The sequence below is a fragment of the Topomyia yanbarensis genome, chromosome 3, assembly GCF_030247195.1.
Source record: "Topomyia yanbarensis strain Yona2022 chromosome 3, ASM3024719v1, whole genome shotgun sequence".
NCBI lineage: Eukaryota > Metazoa > Arthropoda > Insecta > Diptera > Culicidae > Topomyia > Topomyia yanbarensis.
In genome coordinates this window covers 399,156,383-399,182,779 of record NC_080672.1, presented here as the reverse complement: position 1 = coordinate 399,182,779, position 26,397 = coordinate 399,156,383, and the positions used below count along the sequence as shown (strand labels likewise).

At 36.1% G+C, this 26,397-nt stretch overlaps 3 protein-coding genes across 4 annotated transcripts in view; 1 reads left to right on the top strand and 2 right to left on the bottom strand.

The window, feature by feature from the left end:
• Positions 1–26,397, top strand: part of LOC131693922 (uncharacterized) — a 489,601-nt gene that overhangs the window by 75,861 nt on the left and 387,343 nt on the right. The window lies entirely within an intron of this gene.
• LOC131693924 (uncharacterized) lies at positions 5,558–13,651 on the bottom strand. 2 transcript variants are annotated; one of them, XM_058982200.1, is made up of 6 exons: positions 13,242–13,649; positions 12,981–13,181; positions 12,588–12,922; positions 6,768–6,917; positions 6,427–6,690; positions 5,558–6,346 (listed from the first exon to the last, which is right to left on the bottom strand). In XM_058982200.1, the coding sequence occupies exons 1-6, from the start codon at positions 13,317–13,319 to the stop codon at positions 6,244–6,246; spliced, it is 1,131 nt and encodes a 376-aa protein (XP_058838183.1). In that variant the 5' UTR covers positions 13,320–13,649; the 3' UTR covers positions 5,558–6,243. The 2 variants fall into 2 exon arrangements, with proteins under 2 accessions (XP_058838183.1, XP_058838182.1); XM_058982199.1 differs by having other exon boundaries at positions 12,981–13,651.
• Positions 23,012–24,177, bottom strand: LOC131693927 (uncharacterized). Its single transcript, XM_058982202.1, has 2 exons — positions 23,413–24,177; positions 23,012–23,352 (listed from the first exon to the last, which is right to left on the bottom strand). The coding sequence occupies exons 1-2, from the start codon at positions 24,135–24,137 to the stop codon at positions 23,151–23,153; spliced, it is 927 nt and encodes a 308-aa protein (XP_058838185.1). The 5' UTR covers positions 24,138–24,177; the 3' UTR covers positions 23,012–23,150.

Genomic DNA, 26,397 nt, shown 5'->3' with positions numbered 1-26,397 from the left:
CACAAAAAATTTGGTCTTGGCCAAATTTTTTTCCACTTGTGAATTTTGCAGACAATTTCAATGCCTGGTATCGAGAGAAGGTTAATTCTGTAGAAGGAATAGCACTTTTTGATCCCCAAAAGTACTCTACTAGTATTAAAATCGTGGAAGTTTGGGTTTATATCGGAAGTTAACCAAGTTTCACATGAAGCGAATGCATCGCATCTCAAGCTATTTATTAAAAATTTGAAAGAATCTATTTTTGGGATGATACTTCTGCAATTCCACTGTAGAACAGTGAATAAATCCGTGACCTCGTTCGATGAGTTAGCCATCGAAGAATACAATCGCTGAAAGGAGGGGCCATTTCGCAGTCAACTGCTTTAAAAATGTTCTTACTGTAGGTAGAAGAGCTAACAACAGACTTTGAATAGGATCAGTTATGTTGAAAGTTATTATTATCCAGTCCACAATATCCGAGAGTTCGATAATTCCAGTGCCGCGATTATTCTCGAATTATTTTGGGCCGAAAGTAGACCACAAAGGGATCGGTCGAGAGCTCTGGATATTGTTTAGGTCGAGGGAAAGCCTTGGGATTTTGTTATACATTACATCTAGTAATGTATAACAAATTCCAAAAAAAATTTATACATTACACCTAGGTTAACACACCAAACAAAAACATTCACTGTCTGATATGCCGGAAAATGGGGAAAATCGGAGGAGGTCGGAAAAAGAAGAAGAAAAGAGAAAATTGGTTTAAGATAGGTTGCTACTGAGTCAAGAGGTTAATTGGGCTTATTTAATGGATAGACAGTAGACCGGCAACAATTTTGAGTTTTTTTTTCGGAACACTGCTAAATCAAACGGTAATTGACTTCACATTCATTTATCAAATATGAGCTTTTTCCGAAAACTCTAGTTCACTCACAAGCGTTTTGAAGTTTGTATGTGAAAATATATGAAAAATAGGGGATAAAAACAATAAATCCAGTACAAAATGCCAGTATCATCTTGTGCATCCCAAAACCTGCAGATATATAGATTATGGTATAAGGATCAACATTGTCAAAGACTGCAAATTGATCCGATTTTGCAGTAAAAAGATATTGTCATATAAAGTTATATGTTGCCTCTCTTTCTAGCACATGCTTAGAATAGAAATTTTCAAAAAAAATCGGTTGGTCTTCCAAGTTAAACAAGTCCGTCTGACGGAGAAGTAACAAATTGAGCAACAATGGCGAGCACAATCAGATCCTAAAATTCTCATATCTATTCAATGAACGACGAAATTCAGAGAATTCATCTTCGTCCTTTCCCTGCCTCTTTCGTCGCTAAAGGCATGAAAAAAATAAAACAATAAAGGCGATGTCCCCTCCTCTCTCGATTCTACGAAAACGAGTAGCAGCAGCAGCAGCAGCGACTTTCGTTTTCCTGTGACAATCCGAAGTTGCAATTTCGTTTTGATGCATGCTCAGTAATTTGCGATTCTCATTCATTAAATGAAATTAATGCAATGTGCATCTAATAATGCAACTAGAACATAGTTAAAATGAGGAATATGCACACCGATCAGGCTTCCGTCTTACAATACCATTAGCTCGTAAATCTAAAGAATCGAGCATCGACAAATAAATATCATTGCTGTTGTATTTTCGTTTCCCCAGCAGTAAGTTCAATATCGAATTTAAAAATATCATTCTGAATCTCAAAGCGAAAACGAGCGTGCAGAGAGAATAATGAAAACGGTCTGCTACATGCTTGCTTTGTCCTAGCCCGTTGTTTCATTTTCGATTTCGCAAAGTGCTAGTGGTATGGAAAGCAGCTTTGTTCTTTCGTCAGTTTCGCCTGATTTTGGCAAATGAAAAAAAAATATTTTTAAAAATTTCACAAAGCTGATTTCAAAAAATCTATTTTTGATATTATAAGTATTTATATCTTTTAAATAAGAGAAGCTGAAGTTTTGATGTTTTAGAAGAAAATGTTAGTCTTCAAAAACTCTGAGAAACATGTAAATGATGTGTTAGAAAAAAATTAAAACTACAAAAGAGAATATAAAACATATAGTTTCGTTTTCATGATAAAATCCTCCACTTCGCAAGATTTTTCTATTGTTTCAAATAGTGGGGAGAGTGTTTCTCAATTTATTAAAATCAGAAAATTTACTTTTTAATGGTTCGAGATAGAGTTTCGTTGTCTTCCCGAAAATTGAAGATAATCAAATATTAAAAAACTTTGTCGAAGACACTGGAACTCTATCTCTTGTACTTTTCATTTTACAAGAAATTTATCAAAAAATAAGGGTGTTTCTTAAAAAATGGTTTTATTTATACAACTTTTGCAGTTTTGATTTTTCATTAAGATAACTTTAGACATACTTTAAAATATTTCAAATGAGAACAGTTTGTCTCAATAGACCGAACCTCTATCTTGTTTCGTTAGAAAGGTGTACATACTCTTTACTAAAAATAATATATTTTTTGAGTAAATATTGCAAGATATAAAAAAAATATCGTATTTGCCATCTTCGGGTGATCTATACCACAAAGCATGAAATGTCATATGACAGAAACGGTATTTAATGTTAAGTGCCCTAATCGAAGACAATGCTATTCTAATAAGTTTTATAACTTTGAACTAAAAAAGCTTTGTAGTTGGTGTATAAAGTGGGGTTCGTCGCTGTGTGGATGTGGGCGGTAAATTGATCGTCCGCACCGTAACCGAAAAAAATTAATGAAACCGCACGGCTTACCGCAACCGCACTACATTGACCGCACCGCACCGTGCGGTAAAAGTGATGCATTTTTAAATATTGCTTTGAAAAATTATTCATTAATTTAACATAACCATAGATAATAAAATGTAATTCTTATTTACAAGAAATTCAACTTTGACGTACTCCTCAGAATGTAATGTTTATGAAAAAATCAACTTTTGCAATTTTTATTAATAAAATGCTGTACCTAAATTTTAAAACAAATACTTTCGAAACAAGGTAAAATATTGTCATTCCTTTAAATATTAGCATCGTCCTAAACTTTTACGAAATGTAACTGTATTTCATCATTATACATACACACAGAAAAAAAATGTTGGTAAAAATAAGAGTTGTTCACTCTTAGCAAAAAACAACCAACGCATACGCTTAGTTTAAAAATAAAACTTTTGTTTTGAGTACTATTCTTCATTTGCTTAAAAGGAAAACTTTTACTTTGATTATTATTCTTGATTAATTTAAAAGCTTTACTTTCAACCTAATAATTGGCGTTGGTTGTTTTTTGCCAAGAGCGGAACACTCTTACTTTTACCAATATTTTTTTTTCTGTGTGTACAAAAACGGTCTTCCTCAGAAATTAATAAGCAAACTTTTATTTTAACTATCCTTCAGTTAATTAAAAAAATGGAATAAAAGTGTAATGAATTATGAAGTTGCATGTTTTTCTTTCAATTTTCATATTTTCAATGATTTTGACCCATGAAAATTGTTCTACACATAACAATTTATCAGGAATTTATCCAATCTCAACCGGTATATAGTTATTTATCATTAAAAAAACTACAATGTATGATTTGCAGCAAATGTTATTAAAAATAGGGGATATTACGGATAACCTATCCCAAGTCCCTAACTTTCGTATTTTTCAAGAAACGGATGTATTCTCATTTAGATTCCTGAATATTACACCCCTTTAAAATGCATGAACTGTAATTTTCCAAAGTCTAGTACGAACGTTTCAACATTTTATGTGTTCATCGCTAATATTTTCCCATGGTGCTAATTGGGCGAGGATCAAAAATTGTCCAAACTATATGAAACTTGGCATCTGAGCTAACTTTGACCCTGCTCACAAGTAAAGGCAGGCTTTGAGAATTACAAAAATATTCGCAATACCCTACAATATTAAAACACTAACTTCGAAAAACTTTACTTCAAAAAAGTTACAAAATACTCCTCACTAAAATATGAGGAATTAATATGGAAGAACATTTTTCCAGCTTTCCAATAGAAGTACGCGAAAAAAGTTATGTTGCATACTTTTTATGAAACAGTAATATAAAACTGACTGCAGAAAAATTCACAATGAATTTACACAGAAATCAAAATAGATAGGAATACGAAGTTGAAAAACATATGATAAGGTAATCAGCCTAATGTGAGCCCTTCCTTATTTTGGACGCTTTTCATACATTTCTCGACAAACATATGATTACGGCCTAAAAGCCAACTGTCAAAATCCACTTTCAATAAAAATTCCGGACAAACCGTTACTAGTCGAACACAGTTCACAACAGTTTATGAAAGAGAAAACTTTTCTCTTTCGTTTACTACCAACATCTGTGATTGGTGCGTAACGGTGGTGTGTCCGGAATTTCCATTCAAAGTGAATTTTGACAGTTGGCTTTTAGGCCGTAATCATATGTTTGTCGAGATTTGTCTCCTTTACTGCCAATTTCTTCAAATTGGTTTGGTTTGTTAAACATAATTACATTCTTTAGGTTGTTTTCAAGTCTCAGTATCATTAGCTCATCTCTAATTAATCAATATTCACGGTCGAAAAAGGACATCGAAAACGATTCATAATTCTACGTTTGTCAAGAGGAATCGGATGAAGGGATGCATTTTTAAATTGGATTTAAGAGTACAATTCAATTGTAACAATTTGGATTATGCATTTTATATATTTGAGATAGATCGATTGTAAAGTTTGACTTAGGAGTATGAAGCATTTACGCATTTAAGCGCTAGGGCCAAACTATTTTGGGTATAGTTAGATTTTCTTTCTTAATAGTAGTCTGCTTATCAAGTTAGAATAACAAAAATGTAAAAAATCAAGTAGTTTTTAGCCGAATGCAGATTATTTAAGGATGTCTTCTCATTCATTCAATCATTAGGAAATCAATGGAAATTATAGCAATTCAATGTTTTTTACGTTTCCCTATTGTAGGGCGAAAAGTGAAACTCGATCACATTCTTACACAAGGCTTTTTCTTAACAATGCCGTTACCAAGCAATCACTAAGAAAATAATTCTTGTTGCACTCATTACAAATGATAAATGACCTAGTTACAATCCAATTTTTAATTCAGATGTGAGACTTTATCGTTTATATTTTGAAGTGCGGTTGCGGTAATACCGAGCGGTTATAGCTCATTTCTCAGCACCGCAACTGTGGGAAAGTGTCTTACCGCACCGCAGATTTTGCGGTGCGGGTTGCTGTAAATACCACGCGGTTGCGGTAATTACAGCAACCGCGACGAACACTAGTATAAAAGCAAGTTATGCGCCGTAAAATACGCTTCAAGTTGTCCAAAGGGTACTTTAGTGTAAAATAACAACTTCAAAAGTTATAGAAATATAACCGTCTTTTTAAGAACACCCTAAAGCATTCATTTGGATTTGTCGTACAATGGTAGGTATAAAAGATAGACCTTACGTGTCTTCAGCTATTTTTTCTAAAATATCTTGTTCTATAACTTTTTCGAAGATAGCTCTATCTTGAACCGTTTAAAAGTTCAATTTCATATCTTGCTGAAATTAGAACCACCCTAGCTTGTTTTAATGAAAAGAAGGGTTTTGTAAAGCACAACAACTTTCCTAAACATCTTGTAATGCTAAGTTATTTAGTTTCAGCAAAAAGTTAAAATTCCTGCTAAATTTTGGACCACTGTGCATTGTTTTTATTCTCATTATTATAATAATTGAATCATAACTTGGTTCTGGGATAAGTAACAACTTCGACATATGCTTTTCACTATGAGACATCGCCGTCAGCTATCTAGTCAGGACAGTAAGTATGTTGGCAATAGACACCATTAATGCATACTCAAAACATTGTCTATGGACATACCTCAAACAGTGTCTTGTTATTCCTTTTATTTACGACATATGCAAATTTAGGTTTAATTTAATACAATTTACATCTCTTCCGCTACAAGCAATATGCACACAAGAGCTCATATCCGGGAAGTCCCGACCGGGCTCCTCATCCTCATGGTAGAACGACCTGAGACAGTCTCGGACGAAGGCAAGATGGATTGTGCACATTCCAGGCGAAGTATACGAGCAAAATGAAATAAATACACCGACATAGATCAACATGCTAGCTCGGATGGAGCGCGTGCTAGTCAGTGAAATACATATACAACCTTCCGACTACAGCTATCTTCATTATAATTTGAAATATACGGGTCGAGATCGTCACGGGATAGTGCTTTTCCCCGGGACTAGCTGCGAAGCCGCGAGTGAAACTTTAAATCCTGCAGTTAGTACACCCGAAGACGATTCCAATCATCGAATCCAGCAGAATGGCCCGCGTTGCGAACGACGAACGAGGTCCCGTCAAAGTGCATACGGCGCTCCTCGCGACTGCAATGAAGGCAGAATATAATTTACAATAGAACATTATATACATACATCTAACCACAGGCGAAGCGAATTTTACTCACCGTACGAATAGATGCGAAGTTTGTCCCATCGAAGCAGTGCAATGAATATACGGCGTGGTGATGGTAGCCGATCCGTTAGTGGGACTCGTCCGGACGTTGCACCGGTTGTTCATCCGGGCAACTTTCACCAAACCATCCACGGTCTGCTGGATGCGAAATCCATTCACTTGAAAAATCTCCGTCCCGTCATCATTCAGCCAAAAGTTGGCACTTTGAGCAATCTGATTAGCCTCCTGGTAGAATTGGGCTCCGAAACGAGTCCCGCTGGAAGTTGATTGAAAAAAAGGTGGTGAATGATTGATTTCGATTGAAACCATCGCTAGAAGGTGAAACTTAGGTACTTGTAGAACACCGGGTTGATGTAGTCGGCATTCAAATCGATGTTGATCATGTCCGAGGTGGTTCGCGTACCCGCTGCATCGACCAGATAGATGAGGGCGCACCCTTCGCTGGTCAAGCTGATGCCCTTCTGCCACATTTTCGCGTAGCGGCTGAAATGGTGAATGATGTGATAGGGAAATGGCGGTGATTGCAATTTTTATCATACGGTAATTATTTCAAAAGGTTAACATGTTGAGGGGGGCAAGCGATAGGTCAGCGCAGGGCTAGTTGGTGAAAGGGGTAAGTTACTGGAATCTTCATTCTCCGTTTGTATTAGACATATGGCGCTGCACAGTGGTCGGAAACGCTAAAAATCGCCAGCTTAATTCACTAGTGGCCAAACTATCGAATATATTCACAGAGTGTCTTTCGAAACATTGTTCATATGAATATTCCCAGCAATCCGGTGAAATTTAAAATAAGGTATGACTTACTATGATCGAACTACGAAAAATAAATTTTTATACTGATGAGGTAGAAAGTTAGTGTCTTCGACAATGTTTTAGAAATGCTTGTAATAAACAATTTTGTTGAAGAACTTGAACTTAAATTTTATCGATTTCCAAAGCGTTTTCTGTGGCAACCCCCTTAAATCTATTTTTTTTATATAAATTTTTCCATTGTGAATTTTCGCGCAAACAATGTTCCAGACAACTGTGGAGGCATAAAACCATAATATTATTGAAGCCTACATAACGTATAAATCAAAATAATACTTAAAATTGAGTATCAAAACTCAAAATTACTAAAATTTGCGAAAAAAAAATTGAGAAAGGATTTTTTTGCTGATTTTTGTATGGAAAAAGCAAAAAACATGTAAAAGTAAGCTAACCCTGTTCTAGAGTACCACGAATTAAAGCTTCTTACCTTTATTATACATAGTCTAGATATTAAAAAAGTGCCTATTCGTTCATTTTCATTTGTATATTTCTTTCTCATATGTAGATGAGGTAAAAAAAATGTAAAAATATTTAATAACTTTGAAACGAAAACGGAACATTGTTTGTACGAAAAGTCACAATGAAAAAGTTATATTAAAAAAAACTAAATTTAGGGGGATTTCCACAGACAACGCTTTATAAAGCGATAACCTTTAATCCTACAAGTCCAATTTCTTCAATTAAATTCCATATTACTAGCATTTCTAAAACTTTATCGAAGACACTTTCTACTGCGTTAGTATAAAGAGTGATTTTTTTAATTCGATTATAGTAATCCATGCCTAATTTTATTTTTTATCTGAATGTGGGAAATATTCCTACGAACAATTCATCCGTTTGCGGTGTTCCCGACACTGTGCGCTGTTGCTTGTTGTGTACTTCCAGTAATGTGAAATACATTCTCCAGTGTGCTTTTGTTTCACTACAATATTTTATGTGGAACGTGTCATCCTGGGGTCGTGCCCCAACCAAAATGTAGCTGAATGTCAAAATTGCATGTCAAGTTTATTTTGGCAATTAAGCAGGTAGTAGATAAAAATGGGAGCAGTTGCATTCTACACACCTACTAGTATTTTTTGTAGATTCCGAGAACAATTTCTTTCAAAAAGCATCTCACAGATTGATTCTAGTGCAAAAAGTACCGGAGATATAATCAGAACTATTTTTTCACTATTTGATAAAATTAGGGTTTTCCCATGAACCGAGGGGTTCAAGTTAAGTTCAATCGATAGAATAATTTGGGTTATTAACCCTTTCATGCCCAACTTTTTTCTAGTGCATGTAGGGTTTCAAAACTATTTTTTCTTGAAAACGGTGGGGTCAAGAAACACGAAAAGCCTATTTTCATAAAGATAGGTACTTCCATGGCAGTGTTAGAAGCTGGTCAATTTTTACCTTTTAATGCTCAATACAATTCTCCTAGAATAATTACAATAGTTCAATTACGTGGGAAACGTAGCCAACGACAGTCTAAATTGAAAAGATTTATCAGTTTTCCATAATATTGCACCATAACGAAGATAAATGAAAAAATCATTTTCCGTCGTCAACGTAAACTGTCCCTGGCAGCACTGCTTCTTCGGAATCCAATCAGACTAATTGCAATAACTTCAGTTCTACAGCTGATCCATGTAACTGTTAATACTCAAATTAAAGGCAATAATCACATTAATTACTTGTTTTTGTGAGCAAATCTCGCCTCAATCAAAAGTTATATCTGTTTAAAAACGTTGTTGTCCACAAACAACATGGGCATGAATGGGTTAAATACTGGCTCTAGATAAATGTTTCAAGATTTAGTTTTTTAGGTCACTGTTCGAAATATCTCGATACATAAGCTTTTTTTGAGGTAACAATGAGATTCTCGTTGGGGTCTTTCTCTTCTGTTCATTGCTCGGTCGTTTCAACATTTAGTTTTCTACTCTTTGCATAATATTCTAGTAAAAATCATCGGCTTTCGATATGTACTGGAAGGCTCTCAATCCTACTTACGTCCTATTCTAAATTTTTCTCCAGAGTTCTATTGATTACCTTGATCGAATCAGCACTATAATTAGACATTCCATGCGAATTTTAATTTTTTCGAAACACCCGGATAATCGAATCACGGATAATCGAGTCTGAACTGTATTTGCGATTGATTGTGAATGGCTAGGAATGTTTATGATACTTCAATTACACTATTATCACACTATGGTAATAGCAAAAATACATAGACACGCTTTTACTGTGTTTATTTTTTACAAGTCTCTTTTAAAATTCAAAAAATAAATTTTTGTTTGTCAGATGCAATCGAAGCTTTTGTCATTTATGCTTATAAAACCGAATTTCTAGTATTCTCTATGTTAGTCATAGGTAAACATTATCACAGTGAGACGACGATATACGAATATACATCGTTAGATAGTTGATGATAAGTCTCGAAAAATCAAAACCTAAATTAGGTAGCCATACTGCGAAGTGTATGCCACTTATAAGTAAATGAATCCTAAGAGCAGAATGTAAAACGCTAGCAAATCAAAATGAAATGTCACAGGAGGTTGCAATGAAGTGCGGAAAGATTACTCAATAACAAACTCCAAAAACATAGGCAGTCGGGTTTACCCCACCATTTTTGAAAACAGTAAAAATGAATGTTTTCGTAAAACGCTTGCATCTCAAAATTTTCCCAAGATCCGAAAAAAAATACTATGCGTAGAAAATTCAACCTTTAATTTGGTATCCAATACGACTTGATATGATGTAAAATGAGCATTTAACAGACAAAACCATTTACAAGGTCGGATTTACCCCACCTTACCCTATCCTGTTCCTATGTTAAATTTATTCTTGGATAAATAGAGTATCGGAATAACAAAAGTTTGACAGCCCGAAAGTGCCCATAAAAACAGAAATCTTTGATGAAAATAGTGCAAATTAAAATGAAAAATAGTTTAAGAAGTCATCTACCCTCCGAAAAAAAATTTGAAAATTTTTTGCTCGGGTACTCTAGTCTAACCAAGAAATATTTTATTGAAAAAGTTGCAGAATAATATTACGAACATATCCTACTAAGAATTGCTGGCTCTAAAATGACATGTCATTTTGTCCCATCTTTTATGGATTGGTTCAACTGTGCGACTCAAGCCGCTGAGCGGTGGTTGATGGAATTGGCGGTCCGAATAGCCCCGTATGCTCATTCAGCACAAAATGGTGAGCGTCTTGAAAATATCTGTTTTCACCCAAACAAAAATCATTCCATAAAATAGAAGCTTCAAGTATTCCAAAAGACTTACCTTTTATTTTTTACACTTTTATTTGTTACTTTAATCACGATTTCACCATTATATTTTTTTTTATTTGAGGATGGCAAAACAATGAAACATGTATCTCTTTTCCAAAAAAAATTGCAGAATAAGATTCATCTGTCAAAAATGTTTCAGAATAGCGCTTCCATGAATCTTTACGATAGTCTTGAGAGCCCCGGGTTCCCCTATTGCAGTGGAACCACTGACACAATTCACTTGAAAATACTGCGATTTACACATTTTTACCATATTACCAACCCTTTATTTCTGTAAAATATGTCGAAAAGAGCTGTAATTGTTTATTGCATCGAGTATTATATATTAAAACTTTTTTCATGCTAGCTTTGTTTGTAATAATCAGCACAATGGTTAAAGAGGCTCGAATATGGTCAATTTTATTAACTAGTATTGAATTTTCACCAAATAAAACTCTGAAATAATAACAGTCATTATTTTACATGATCGATGGATTTTGATGTGAAATTTGTTACATCAATATCCATCGATATGCAGTACAAATATTAGCGGTTAAACTTCAATGATGAATTCCTAATACGCCCGAATAATATTATTTTCAGCCAATTTTTCTAAACGTTGTGTTTCTAGTTTTGGTAATCCATTAACAAAATTTAGTGAAAACCCATGAAAGTACTCATTTTATAATTGAATAGAAGAAAAATGGGGAATTTCTCCGCATGTAATACATAGATTCAATATGATGACCATATTGAATAACCAAAATATTCATTGATGCATTTTTGGTGGAGAAATTGCTAAAATCTATTTATTTGGCTCTTATTTTAACAATTTCTTGTTTTTTCACTAAGTTATGTTCATAAAATACCAACAGTGAGAATGTGAGGTTGAAATGTTTTTTTGCTGAAAATAATTATTTTTTGGGTGTTTTAAGAATCCATCATTGGCGAAGTTTGACTTCCAATATGAACTTTCATGATGCATAGCGATGGATATTAACATGAAATTCGGTTTTTATGCAGGATAATGGGTTTTAGTGGAAATTTTTTTTCTTTGAAGATGATTAAAAAACTGTTGAAAAATGGCCATTTTTGGCACTTTTTAACCATTGTGCTGATTATTACAAACTGAGTTAGCAAAAAAAAAGTTTAAATAAGTAATATTCAACGCATACAAAGCAATTTCAGCCTTTTCGATATATTTTACTGAAATAAAACATTGTTAACAGCAGCTCTAAGGCGATTTCGCTAGATTTTCAGAGCAGCGTGCATTCAGTGCACTAGTACGACTGCCAGAAGGTTAATACGGCGAAACTGTGAAAATCGCAATACAGTAAACAAGGTTTAATTCAAAGTAAACGCAGATTCCAAATGAACACAATGAGATGAAAGAAGAACCCAGTCGATCATTTTTTGCAATAGTCACCGGATTTTACACAGCTGTGCAGCTGGTTTTCTCCGAAGAGAAATAGCACTGTTGTAAATGTTTTAGTTGGCATCAGCCGTCACGCGGTCATATTCATCAAAAATTAAGCAATTGAGTTCTACAAGATGACGACACGAATGAACTCATGGTGAATAAAGTTCATGTTTGACAATTCTCGGTGGTTTGTTTACCTTGTCAGTTGCGTGAGTGCGAGTGCAACGGGTGCTCATCTATTACATTCGAACTCACGTAACTTCCATGCAAACAAACCACCGAGAATTGTCAAACGAAGTTCATCCGGCTCATTTTGTGGGGTTACGTCGGTCGGTGTAAAACCTAATTTCAATGCTAACGAACTACAAACTACACCAAACATTTTACCATATAGCGTTTTCGTTTTTTCTTGGTGCTACACCGGTGTAGTGCAAAAAAGAGATAGACTGATTACACCCAAATTTGAATGAGTGTAGAACCGACTACACCGGTATAGTGCACTGTCAAAAACTAAAATGCCAATAGATACTCATGCTTTTTATGATTTGACCGAAGCTGCTACGTGTTATAAAAATGAAAATTAGTAAAAGCTTCGGCCCAAATGTCAAAAGCTTCACTATGCAATAACATCATACTAAAACCGACCAATTGTACTCACATGTAGCAGTTTTTGCGCCGTCCGTCGTACGCCGCGATATCAACGCGGGAGCCATTTTGGAACACGATTCCATTTGGGTGGTTCAGCGCCGATGACGTTCCCGTACTGGACAGTGCAATCGTGACCCGTTCCTGATTGTTCATCAGTTTGATGGAACGATCTACGGTCATTTCGATTACGACGGCATCCCGTAGGCGCAGCTGAATGATCCCGTTCGGCAGCACCAACGGACCAAACTGAGGTATTGGCTCGTAGGCAGCATGAGGTACTGCAGGATATGGGCGTTGATGTTGTTGTTGATTTTGGTAGTACTGGAACAGTTGACTTGGAGTCGTCTGAAAATATTACACACTAAGCGCAAATCGAATAGTTGACATCAGGTCGCTAACTTACACTGCGAATGACAGCCTTCTGTTCCAGAGGATAGCTTGAGATGCTGCTCCAGATACGCTTGTTCACCGGAAGTTGAGTTGGACCGAAGTAACCAATTTCGGGCATGCTTTCGCCACTGCGTAGGGCACCAGTCGAACTGGAGCCACGAGCCGAATACACAAACGGTGGAGCCGCAACGTTAAGCTTCGATTCCTGACGAACCTGCCCGAGAGAACGGTACAGCTTTTCAAACGGTGCAAAATCTATCTCGACGCCGTTTACCTTAGTGTAAGGACTCCGCTGACGAGTTTGCTGCTGCTGGTTCGATGGATTCAAACTTGACGAACTGGATGACGCCATTTTACCGACTAACGTTTTAGTTCAAAATCGAAGTAAAAGCCTCTAACAAAAATACTTTCTTCTCAAACTCACTAGGCACTGAATTTCACGCACAGATTCACTTTTCTACGAACGAATCCACACTTGGTAACTTTTCGGCGAGGCACTTTGGTCGGAGTTTTTGACCGAAAAAAAGAATCCACTAATCACTCATTAAAAAAAACTTAAAACTTTGGAAGCGTGCGGAAAATTTACGTTCTCCTCTGACGGTCTTCCACGATACTGTGAAGGAAGTTGTTTTCTCATGGCAACCACGATTGGTTGCTAGCCGGACGAGCAGTAGAATTCGGCATTCAATTGTCGCGAAACGTCACGTGGCTCGCGAAAAACTTGCGCGCTCGGTCAACGCATGCTGCGATGCGCAGCGAGTTTCGGCGGCTCGGGGTGCGTTTAGCGGTGGAGATTTTATGATTCGCATTTTATTATTAATTTATTCCTGAGACTGGATACATAGTCTTGAATATTTTGAAGCAATCACCAGCTTAGTACGCTTAGTAAAAAAGTGTTCTTGCCATTTTTTCAGAGTTAAAGAAATAACACAGCTTTTCGCAATTTTAAGACAGTATACTTGTACATTTGATGAATCCAAATAATATTATTACTCATGCCGTGAAACTCATCATTACTACATCTCGCAATTCTTGGTCATAACACTAAAACCAAAAAAAAATAGAATTTAAATATATTTATTATTTTCACAAATCTTTTAAAAAAGCAAAAAGTCGCGAGATTATAACTTTTTCTCGAGGAATTCAAAAGAATGGATTCTTTGCACAACTTTGAAGTAGAATACTTCTAACGTTTCAATATAGGCGTTTCAAAATTTCCTGCCGATATTTTACCCCATTTTTTAAACTTGAATATCTGCCGTTGCATGAAAAAATAAGATTATTGCGCTATCTGATTGGAAATATGTACAACAATTTTGTCTCCAATTACGTAGGATGTACAATTACTAAAAATAACGGAAATAATGGATTTTATGAAAGCAGTAATTATCTGATCCATGATTGGTCGGTAGGGGAGCTCGGGGCTAGTTGGCGGTTGGGGTAAGTTGGCGGAATCCCCTTTTCTCCGTTTCTATTAGACATAAAGCGCTGTCTCTCGTTGTGAACCTCAAGTGATGTGAAACGCATTATTCAATGTGTTTTTGTTGCAAAACAATTTGTTTTGTAGAAGCTGTGGGCGATATTGTGGTTTTGAGCGAACTTTGTAAATTTTATTAATTTTAAACATTTTGTGTTATTTAAGGTGGTTTTAAATCTATTACCCGAATGATTATATTTTTCGATAGCGCGTGAAAAGAGCTTTCTGTATCCGTATAAATATAACACCTACCCATACATTTTTTTTAAATTTTGAATACTTTTTTTATAAAATATGCGGTTGGGGTTAGTTGGCGGTACAGTGCAAAAATAGTCATCAAATATTTTCATTTCTGGAATTCACTACAAATTAAGAAAAACTGTTTCTTGGGAAAATTATTTCGGCCAATCGCCTGAAGAATTTCGAAAATTTGCTTTTGAATATGGAGTCAAAATGACGGGGTATTGAGACAGAAATATAATGAAAAGTGTCGAATAATACACAGTTTTAGTGAAAAGATAATCGACTCATTTCATAAGCACCACTGATATGATCGAATTTCCATTTGATTGCTTATTTTCTGGCATTCCGCCAACTTACCCCATACATACCACCAACTTACCCCGGGGCTGGGGCAAGTTGATGGCATTTCCGCGTCACATGTTTTTGTCTCTAGAAATGAAGACAACGTATCAAACATTTTCATACAATTCAGAGATGTTGCCAACAGTCTGCCCTTTCATGCAACGTGTTCTATTTTGAAAGATCTACCAAAATCAAAACGATAAAAAATGAATACTGAAAATACCACCAATTAGCCCCGGTCTCCCCTACAACGCACTCTTTTTCATCCTACCATTTGATGTAATGCGTTGAATAAAGAGAGCAGACACTGCTCTAACTAATGTATTCAAATGAGTGGGAGGAATACAGGAGCTAAGATGAATTAGGGCACAGTAACCCTATTGTAAGTATTCTGAGAGAATTGTATTGAGCATTGGAAGGTAAAAATTTTGCAGCTTCTGGCACTGCGAGGGAAGCACCCATCTTTATGAAAAAAGTTTTTCGTGTTGGAGCCACCGTTTTCAAGGAAAAATACACGCACTAGAAAAAAGTAGGGCATGCAAGGAATAAAGTGTAGCTGGATTTTGGCATAAGTTCCGGATTCAAATTTAGAATAACGAACATTATATTGACGGTATGTGCTTTATTTACCCCCAGGTTTTTTTACGCGGGGGATACGTACCGCGTAAAAAAACCGCGTAAAAATCCGCGTTAATTGGAAAATCCGTGTAAAAAAAAACTCTCAGCAAAAGACTTAGAATATTTTTGGAAAAAAACCGCGTTAATTGGAAAATCCGCGTAAAAAAACTCTCAGCATTTTTTTAAGTTTTTTTTGCACGGATTTCGCAATTAATGCGGTTTTTGCAAAAATATTCTAAGTCCTTTTGAATGCAAAAGACTTAGACTTTTTCTGAAAAAAGTCCTTTTAAATGCTAAGAACTTAGAAGAATTTTAGCAATTTTTATTTTGCGCGGATTTCGCAATTAACACGGTTTTTGTAAAAAATATTCTAAGTCCTTTTGAATGCAAAAGACTTTCGGAAAGATGGAAGAGACGGGTCTGCAAGCCTCCTTATGGACCACACCATGGGTATTTTCGGAATGAACATGAAGAGTAGGTGCCAGAAATTGATTTTGACGCCATTTTGAAATCCAAGGTGGCGACTTCCGGTTTAGCGAAATCCGCTATAACCAAATCAATACGGGTATTTTCGGAATGGTCTTGAAGAGAAATCAAAGATGGCGACTTCCGGTTTGGCGAAATTTGCTATAACTTAACCAATATGGATATTTTCGGAATGGTCTTGACGAGTAGGTGTCAGAAATTGATTTTTGACGCCACTTTTTTAATTAAAGATGGCGACTTCCGGTTTAGCGAAATTCGTTATAAAATTAATTTTTTTTCTTTTTTGAAATCAAAGATGGCGACTTTCGGTTTGGAGAAATTCGTTATAACTCAATCAATATGGATATTTTCGGAATGGTCTTTAAGAGTAGGTGCCAGAAATTGATTTTTGACGCCATTTTGAAATCAAAGATGGCGACTTCCGGTTTAGCGAAATTCGCTGTAACCCAATCAATGCTCTTCACTACCAGCGCAACCATATAACCATATTAAATTGGATCCTTAATGCTGCTATATTGCACAGACTGCTATACCTGCAAAACCCAATCTGATTTGAATCTGAATCTAAATCTCATCATTAATCTAAACCTCCGTTTAAATTTCAATCCTATTAGCAACCCACGAATCGCTTTTATATTTAGGTTTGATAGAAAGCCGGATCTATAATATAATCAAATACAATAATAATAAATATAATGTCTGAAAATAATATTTTAATCAGTAAATTGAACGACATGTAAAAAGCAAAAATTTCTCTTATTCGTTTTCAAATTTCTTTAATAATAAACAGTAGCTATAGAAACGCGAATTTTAGATTTTTCGTGTCCTCGAAAAATCATCAGAGCATTCCGTATTAACATATTTGTATTTGATATAATCATCAGCCAAGCGATTCAATGATTGGCATGAGTTGCTCTCAGTAATAGGGTAAACAGGTCTAATACGCCCCCCTTAAGCAAAAATAACTGTATTTCATCATTCGACACTATGATCACCCCACAACAAGAGGATGGTATGCCCCAAGGAGTTTTTATTCTCAGGTGATACGATCCTCAAAAACACCGATCAGCCATGTTGGTTTTAGAAACGACAGCCAAGAACGTTGTTTACTATTTCTCTTCATATGTTTGCTTCGATTTCAGGCGGTAAACAAAGTTGTTCGCTGTCATTTTTCTTCCCCGCAATATGCTGCACGCTTACCTCACTCCTCATCTAGTTACTGCCAAAGACGAATCACCTTATAACTCTAAGCACCTTGGTATGCCCTACTGCAATCGGTGAGTATGCCCCACAACAATAGGTGGGGCACTTTAACCGGTGATGAGCTGTTGTGAATGCATGACACACACACATAGTTTTAAGCCAAAGCTAAAAACTAAGATAGTAACTATAATATTCTAGTAAGCTACTTGAAATAGATATATCAAATCCGACTGTTTCTAATTGGTTGTAATGTTATTGGAAAATGTGGGAGCTTACATCAAAGTAGCTCTTTTGAAACTTTTGTGTATATTGTTGTTTTGCAACATATTAAAAATATCAAACTAACTTAGCACGCTGATTTCATGAAACGATACTGTTATCAGTCAGTTTTACTTTTTAGATAATTCAGGAATCCTGGGAATTGAAGAGGGGCATATTATACTATTTTACCCTATGGATTGTCCCGGATCAGTAATGCCGTAAATGCATTATTCCAGTTATAACGCAAATTTTGCATTAGATTAACTTTTTTACCTGTAGGTCATTCGGATCGGGTTTTGGGTGTAGAGAAGCCTTGCATGCTCACGAACTGTAAGTGGGAAGTTCCTTAATAATAGATAATGAACTATATCATTATTATAGTTCGTGGGAGAGTTACAAATATTCAAATTCATTGAAAGAAAATTGATCATATTCAGCTGAATGCGACTTCAATATTCAGTGACGTAACCGACAACGTCAAACGAATCAAGTATCCATTAATTCAATGCAGATTTTCATTCGTTCGATTGTTCTGACGAATCATTCACAACCACAGATGCAAAGTTTGGTTTGCTTTCATCTCGAAATACTTAGCCTCAACCGGTTTTTGCAGTGCAACATATTTCGTTTTCATCACGAAATAAGTCATCCCCTACTGAGGAATTCCACGAAGATTCGTCCGAAAATCTCTAAAATCGTGACCGACCATATTAGATTCCGATAAAACTTTACAGGTTTAACCGGCATGGAAGACTAAACATTTTCCACAGTCAATAAGATTATTTTGACTCAAGCGCAATTTTTTAACAGGGCGTAGACCAACTATAGGATCTGATGATTAAACTATATAGTTGAATTATATTTTGGTTGTTTTCATGTAGCTTTCAAATGGTTTACAATATCACCTTGATGTCAATGGGAAAGTTACAGGAAATGTTATGTGCCTTACGAAAAACTGATTGCTGTTGATGGAGAAACGCGAATAACTTCTGAAAAGGTCGTAATAAAACAAAATAATGGGGTTGTAAAAACAAAATTTAAAATATTTCGAGTACTACTACATTTCAGAAAATTTTTGTTGTAAGAATTTTGATTTAAAATGGCGTCAGAATCATATTCAAAAATAAAATTCTACTTTTGACTGCAAATAGTATGAATTATGAAAATTTGTCAAAAGTTGTTATCAGAAATTTTTTTTTATTTAAAGCTTCTCCATGATCCAAATACACTGAAAAAGTTTCTTTTATGTCTGTAAAACGCAGTGTTTCAAATAAACCACACATTTCACTCCAAGGAGCCTGTTTGCAAAGTAGCGGTGGAGACCCATCATTGTTATGCACGCTTCTGGGCGTGAGTAAAAAAATCAAAGCAATCCAAGTAGGTTTTAACTCTTAGGTTTTCACTCCTGGTTTTGGCTCCTCGTGGTCCTTTGTTCTCAATTAAATTTCTTTAACAAATTTATGATTATAACTATAGAGTCATGGGAAAAAACACCTCAAATCCAGTGAAAAAATATTTTTGCTGGAGTGAAGAAATCAAAAAGTTCAAATGTATAGTGGTAGGGTGCAAAACAGGTGTACTATCTAGAGATGATACATCTAATTTGAATCGTCATATAGCTCGAAGCCGTCCGAATATTGCCAATCAACTAGGAATTAAACTCAAAGGAATTAATGATGAAGATAGAAAACGCAGAACTGACGTAGAAGCCGCAGCAACACGTGACCAGAAGCGATCCAAAGTTTCCGTGATAATCGATGAGAATGAATTTAAGGAAGGGCTCATAGAACTTGTGACGATCCACTCCACGCCTTTGAGGTTATTCAATTCAGCAGCATTCCACAAGGTAGTGGGACAATTAGCGGGGGCAATCAATATGACCGTAAATGAATCGAATACATCTAGGTACGTAGAAATATAACCGACAGTTATGGGTTTTTTATTCACACCTAGGCTACATATTCTAGGTTTGTGAAAGATGTGGCAAATATAACTAGGAAAATTATTTCGCAGTCGCTTAAAAATCGCATGTTTTCGTTAAAAATCGATTCGGTCACTCGAATGAACCGGCATATACTTGGCATAAATTTCCAGTATATTGAGGAAAGCTCGGTGAAGGTCTACACTTTGGCAATGACAGAAGTTTTTGATAAACAAACGTCTGAAAATTTATGTGCGCACATCAGAAGAGTGTTGCATGAATATGACCTTTCACTGGCACATGTGTACGCAGTTACAACAGACAATGCAAGAAATATAACAAAATCTATTGAAAAATTAAATATTGCGCAGGAAAGCGAGTTATTACAATCTTTTGATGATCAGCAATTGTTAGATAGAAAATATGAGGATGAAGAAATAGGATTTGAAGATATTGAAAATAGCGACGAAAATGAAGGAAATTACTTTTTTGATAATATTTTAGATGACGAGATTGACCTAGATAGTAAATCATGCATTCAAAATGGTAGATGTGGTGCACATGCAATTCAACTAGTTGTAAAAGACAGTATGAGTTCTTCAATAACGGGACATCTATCGAAAATTCGAGAAATTATCAAGTTAATGAAGCGAATGAAGTACCGGATAATATTCAAAGAAGCTGGAGTACGAATGCCATGCTTGGATGTTATCACTAGATGGGGGTCGACGTATTTGATGCTGCATTCTTTGAAACATGACGAACCTTTTTTTAGAAAAATGGGAAACAATAATTCCAAACTTCGTCTACAAGACATACGATGGGACTTCATAACGCGATTCTTGGAAGCATTCAAACCTTTGCATGAAGCAACGATAGAACTGCAAAAAGTAAGACTCGTTTTGGGAGACATGTTTAAAATAATCCGCGAATGTAAATTTAAATTAACGAAAATTTCGAAGACTAATTCACTGGTCCCTACTATACTAAACCAACTCGAGAGTCGAGAGCAAACGTTGTTTGGAAATGTTTCTTTCAAAGCTGCACTTTACTTGGATCCTCGCTGGAATTTTCACAGCACACCATACATATCAGCTGCTGACAAGACTATGGCAATTGTATGTTTCTAATTTTTTAAACTCTTATGCTCCTCGATTTTAAGAATTCCTATCGTAGGAACATATTTTGAAAACTTTTAAAATATTGAAATCAGTGAAGTCGCAGTTTGCAGAAGAACCGATTGTCGAGGAGGAGATGCAGCCTGATGAAGACGAATTTGAAAAAATGATCGAAACTGAGTGCAAAGTTGCGTCTGGATTGGGTAAACACGAAGTTGACGTAAAATCTAAGCTGATGAGCTTCGGTGCTAGAACGACAAGAGAACATTCGAAGCTTGATGTTCTAAATTGGTGGCATGGGCAGCAATACGAAGAATTGGATCTTTATGATTTAGCATGCACAGTTCTAAGTGCACCATGTACACAGGTGTCGGTTGAGAGGTGTTTCTCAGCATTAAAAATTGTACTTGACGATCATAGATGTAGATTGGGTTCTGAAAAATTAGACAACCTTCTATTACTTCGATGCAATCGGGACTTGATATCAAAAGCAGTATCTATGGTAGATTATACTAAGAGGGAGTAGAAATGATATGTTTTATAGTGTGATACCTATCTCTTATTTTAATTGTCGAAACGTTATTCCATCGTTGAACCTACGTACATAACTTTGTTCATTATTCAACAATAAAACTTCAAAATATATTGTGGCTGTTATATTAGATGTTAATTATTTACTGTAATAGCCGAGTTCGCAATCGAATGAAAACCTTCAAGGTCTGTCGAACAAGGTTTTGCTTTTATGCCTGATAAAATGAAAGTTGAAAATCTAAATTGAGGAATAGAGCTTTCAAACTGTATAAACCGCTAATGCTGCAATTATAATCTAGTAACCTGTTTTCACTCCTTGGCGGTTTTCACTCCTCAGGTGCCAAACAAACCACGAGTGATGAAATCATGGATTTTAATGATTCGTCAAACTTTGGTTTTTTCAACGCATGCTGATTGGAGTGATTTTTGAAACACTGGTAAAACGATAAACATGAGACTTTTGACAATTTATGACGGGGTAACGCGAATAACTTTTAAAAAGGAAATAATTACATGAATTGATTGTTCTTGTTGGATCAAAATTCCAAATATCTCGAAAACTATCGCATTTTGGAAGATATTTGTTGAATGCATTTTGATTTAAAATGATACTGATACTAAAATGATGATGATATATTCTGTAATAAAATTACAGTTTTGTATGTCAATTAGTAAGAAATTTAAAAACATGTATAAAGCTACTGTTAGAAAAAAAAATTTCTGATAATTTCTCCATCATGAAATTACATTCAAAATATTTCTTTTCTACTTAGGTTTTTGTTAACAAAGTATAAAAAAATAGAAAAAATGGGTTTTTTTGCCATTTGAATTTTCATGATAAATTTTTTTTTTGTGAAAAATGACACATTTTTTTCAGTGCATATTTTTTCGTGCAGAAGTATTCATTCCTTGTAACTCGTTCTCAGATAGTTTTACTGTATAAAATAGTGTAATCGCGCAAACAAATTTGAAATTATTGCACGTAGAAACGTTTACGCCCTTTTGAAAAATTGCCCTTGTATTAGAATACTGAAATTACCAGAGAAAATCAAGGAGATTCATAAACCGAACACAAATGTAAAGTTTCGTTCGAATCGACAATGGTCATATTTTGCGATCTGCTAGTTTCTCATGGAATCCCTCTACTATTTGCGCGAAGCGAATGCGCAACAACGAATCAAACGCATCAAAGCAGGCGCTGGTACAATGCAAGCGTTGATAATTCTTAGTATTTTTTTCCTGTTTTTACAAATTAGACATTGTACTACACAAGTTGTATAACAAGTATTCAATAAAAATACGACAACACACCTTTACAAAAATTCTAACTTTTCCTATTTTTCCGCACTTCGACAGATACAACTCCTTCAGAAAAAATAATACATTTTCAGTGTATCCGGGTTTTAGTCAGGAAGAATCTTTTGAAGACACGTCGTACGCCCGCTTGATTCATACCATTGAATATTACACACATTTACTTCCCGTTGCCGATGATGGATGTTATGCTGGGAATGTCTCACACTGTTCCTCATGACGGGGCGGAAACATTCTGCGGCAGCAAAGAAGCCGGAGGTGCCGAACGCGAGTAGACAAAGTTCGGTCTTCATCTTTCAAACAGGTTCGCAACGTGACAATGAGAATAATGATGATGTTATTTCTTACTACAAACAGGGGCAGGAACCGTTACGGTTTCAGAATTCTAAATTGAAACAAAGTGTTATAGCTTCCGGAACAAAGGCTGTTCTGTACACCGCCTGGGGAGGGGGAGCTGAGTAGGGCAAGCAAATGTGTGTTAATCCCATTAAATAGGATAATTTCATCACATCAAAGATGTCTACCTCTTGAATAGTAAACAATTATCACTTTTTTCCGGATTGTAAATACTCGATGTCTAATTACCGCAATTTTTGCACTTAGCACTACTCTGTAAATGAGTATCGAAACAACTTTGGCTCACTTCTCATTTTATTGATTGTTCTAGTCCTAAATTGCCCACCGCAACCGATCGTGAGCCACGCTTAGCAGATCAGTGTCAGAATCATGCACACCTGTAAACACATCTAATATCGTGTTTCTGCACTCATGAAAAACTAGCTGACAAGGTGCTCCCTCTCGTCCCAGTTGTTCGGCTCGTAGATACTCACTGTCACGATGTTCCGAAAGCGGTTCCGAAGTCGTCGACGGTCTACAAAAGAAAAAATCCATTAACTTATTCAAATCCTTCAATCAATATTATAGCTCTCACGTAAATAAAATATGAAACAATTCGGAAAACACTCCGCCGGCGTGGGTGAATTGTGCAGCGGCAGCCTCACAGATACTGCGCAACATACAGGCGCGTCCTCCCAATCCGTACGGTTCGCCCGCCTTCTCGAGCATTTTGTAAACCACCCAGCGAGATCGTTCGGTATTGTAGGGCTCACCGTCGATCGGCGAACGTTCGTCCACGGAAGCAGATTTCTCCTTGAGCTCCTGAAACAGTTTCACTTCGTCCTCATCCATCCAGTAGTTGTCATCTCCATCGTCTAAGTCATCATCGTAACCACTTCCATCGACTACTTCCGTTTCTTCCGGCAATGGTTCAACGTTCGACGGTACATCCGTTACCGTGTACCTTTCATAGTCTCGATCTAGCGCCCGCTCCGACAGCGATCGACGAGAATTGTTCCAACCTTCCCAGCGGTCCGGCCGCAACTGGTCTACCGTGGTCGGAAGAAAATATTGTGCCTTGAGCACCCAACCGACCGTGACGGACACGTGCGATTGGACCGGAATTCCAATGCCGGCAATGAGCTGATGCCGAGTGGGTGATGTTGGTGGGAAAATCAGATTCGGTTTGGCTCCCAGCCAAACGCGTCCTTGTTCAGTTTCGTCCAGGCTGCTGCTACCTACTAGCAGTGGCGCGAGTAGAACAATGTGCAGGAAGAACACTGGCAGCTTGGTTGTAGTGTGGTGATTTGTGTAGTGCATTTGTGATTTGTGGAGAATGTGTGTTACCTACTGGACTAAGAGCACGAATGATTATCAAAGAAATAGTTGAATATTGTAAGGTGATTCCATATGGAAAACAGAGCACGGATATACGAAATTTTAATTCTGATGGATTGAGGAAGGAATAAAAATGTGTATGACGGTTGCCGTGATAGTTTCTACAGTGAACTAGTTTGGGATTCGAAGCGCTAATGGTGGTACCAGCGAGACTGGGCCAATAATAGAAGAAAAAACCGAGCTAATTGGTTGATGTGATGCTAGACGGTTAAGTGCAGTCGGTTCAATTAGCACCATTTAGCGGTGTTGATGGTGAGAACGCCTACTATATATTACTGCGAGATGTTTTTAATTCTGTTGTTCAATGACCCATTACTCCAGTGGTTTACAACCATTTCTATTATATATACGACGGGTTTCGGGTCGGGTTCGGGTACTATAAATTTAAACTTCTCGGGTTCGGATCGGGTTCCGGGTTTTCAAATTTGAATTTCTCGGGTTCGGATCGGGTCCGGGTTTTTGAAATTTTAAATTTTCGGGTTCGGGTTATTCGAATTTGAAATTTTTGGATTCGGGTCGGGTTTGGGTTTTGAACAGATCACATGGTCGGTGTTAAGTCAGACCGGACTAAGTGACAAAATATTGATTTTTGAGAAAAACGGGTTTAAAGTTTGAATCGCAGCATCCTCTACGTTATAATTGGAAATTATTTTTTGCAATAATCTTTGTTTATGGTTACGTATTTCAAATCTGGCAAAAGTCGAATGTAGCTGAAGAAATTCTTTATCCAGTGTAATCGTTATCTCATTTTTTGATGTTTTGCGACTTAGTCCGGTCTGAGTTAACACCGACCACATTTCTTGACACTGTTTATGTCTATACACAACACCCTGTCTCTTTTTCTAGTAACTAATCGTCATTTACTGATGCTAAAATATTGTATTTTTTATTACTTTTATTATGTACAAAATTTCTTTTCTTATTTTATTTTTTAAGCGAGCACTCATGAGAGAGCATTCAACAATAAGTGTTTCGCATCCAATATCTGTTTACGATTTATTTTTCATAATAATCATTAATAAACCAAATCAAAGGAAATTTGCCAGAAAATATTGGTTCAACTTTCAAATACGGGATATAAATTTCGACATACTTTGAATGCCGATGTAGCCCGGGGACCAACAAGTAACGAGGACGACGTTGTGTAAACTGTCGAATACGAATTGCCGATTGGGTCATGAAGCTGTTTTTGATTTGTTCCGATGCATTTGACATTAAAGATACGTAGTTGATTTTTTTCACTTTTTCATACGCAAAATTACAAATACATTGAACTACCTTGATCACTATCCTTTTGCTAGAATTACTTTAAAGGCTCTAACCCGTGTCGCTAAATCCACTGTCAAGGAAGACCGATAGTGTCAAACAAGGACGTGTTCACATTTTTGTAAAAAAAATTATTCAGAAGTTTTACGGGTTTAACATATGTAATGCTATATTTAGAAAAAAAAATGTACTAAAAGGAGAATTTTATTATTCATTTAATGACCAAATTGCTAAGGCTTATTTATTACATGCTATAAATTATACAAAACTACTCTTGCAGGAATGGTTCAAATTAGAAATTTTGGTTAAGTACAACCGGCAAGGTTGTTTGAAACTGTCATCATTAAGCTTTTTGTTTCCCCGTGAGTTAGCCGCCGTTTTTTCGGTTAAGATTTCGACGATTTAAAGATTTCTTAGAACATTACAAATTCGAAGTTCATTAAGAGTTTTTCCATATGCAGGTATAACTATCGTGTAAGGTGCTACTTCAAGTTCGAGTGATTCTATAATTCTTAGATGAGCCTATGATCCAACTCGGTGCTTAAAATTTGAAATATTCGGGATCTTTGGTTGATTCTTCGTATTAATAAGATGAGTTCGGATCGAATTTCTTCAAATTATAAATTTTCTGGTTCGGGTCGGGCTCGAATTTTGAAATTCTCGTGTTCGGGTCGGGTTCGGGTTTTACAAAATTTTCATTCTCGGGTTCGGGTTGAGCTCGGGCTTTTCAATTTTAAAATTTTCGGGCTCGGGTCGGGTTCGGGTTTTTAAAATTTTAGAATTTCGGGCTCGGGTCGGGTTCGGGTTTCTCAATTTTCAAGCTCTTGGGTTCGGGTCGGGTTCGGGTTCGAAAAAATTGAAACCCGACCATCTCTAGATAAATTAAATTCATTGATTACACTAGCTTACACCATTC

Bases quoted from the DNA above. Each gene is read 5' to 3' on its own strand.
- LOC131693924 (XM_058982199.1), bottom strand. From the start codon at position 13,319: ATGGCGTCATCCAGTTCGTCAAGTTTGAATCCATCGAACCAGCAGCAG. The intron at 12,923-12,980 runs GTAAGTTAGCGA...TAATATTTTCAG, and splicing joins AGAAGGCTGTCATTCGCAGT to ACGACTCCAAGTCAACTGTT. The intron at 6,691-6,767 runs GTACCTAAGTTT...ATCAACTTCCAG, and splicing joins ATCAACCCGGTGTTCTACAA to CGGGACTCGTTTCGGAGCCC.
- LOC131693927 (XM_058982202.1), bottom strand. From the start codon at position 24,137: ATGCACTACACAAATCACCACACTACAACCAAGCTGCCAGTGTTCTTC. The intron at 23,353-23,412 runs GTGAGAGCTATA...TTTCTTTTGTAG, and splicing joins TTGTTTCATATTTTATTTAC to ACCGTCGACGACTTCGGAAC.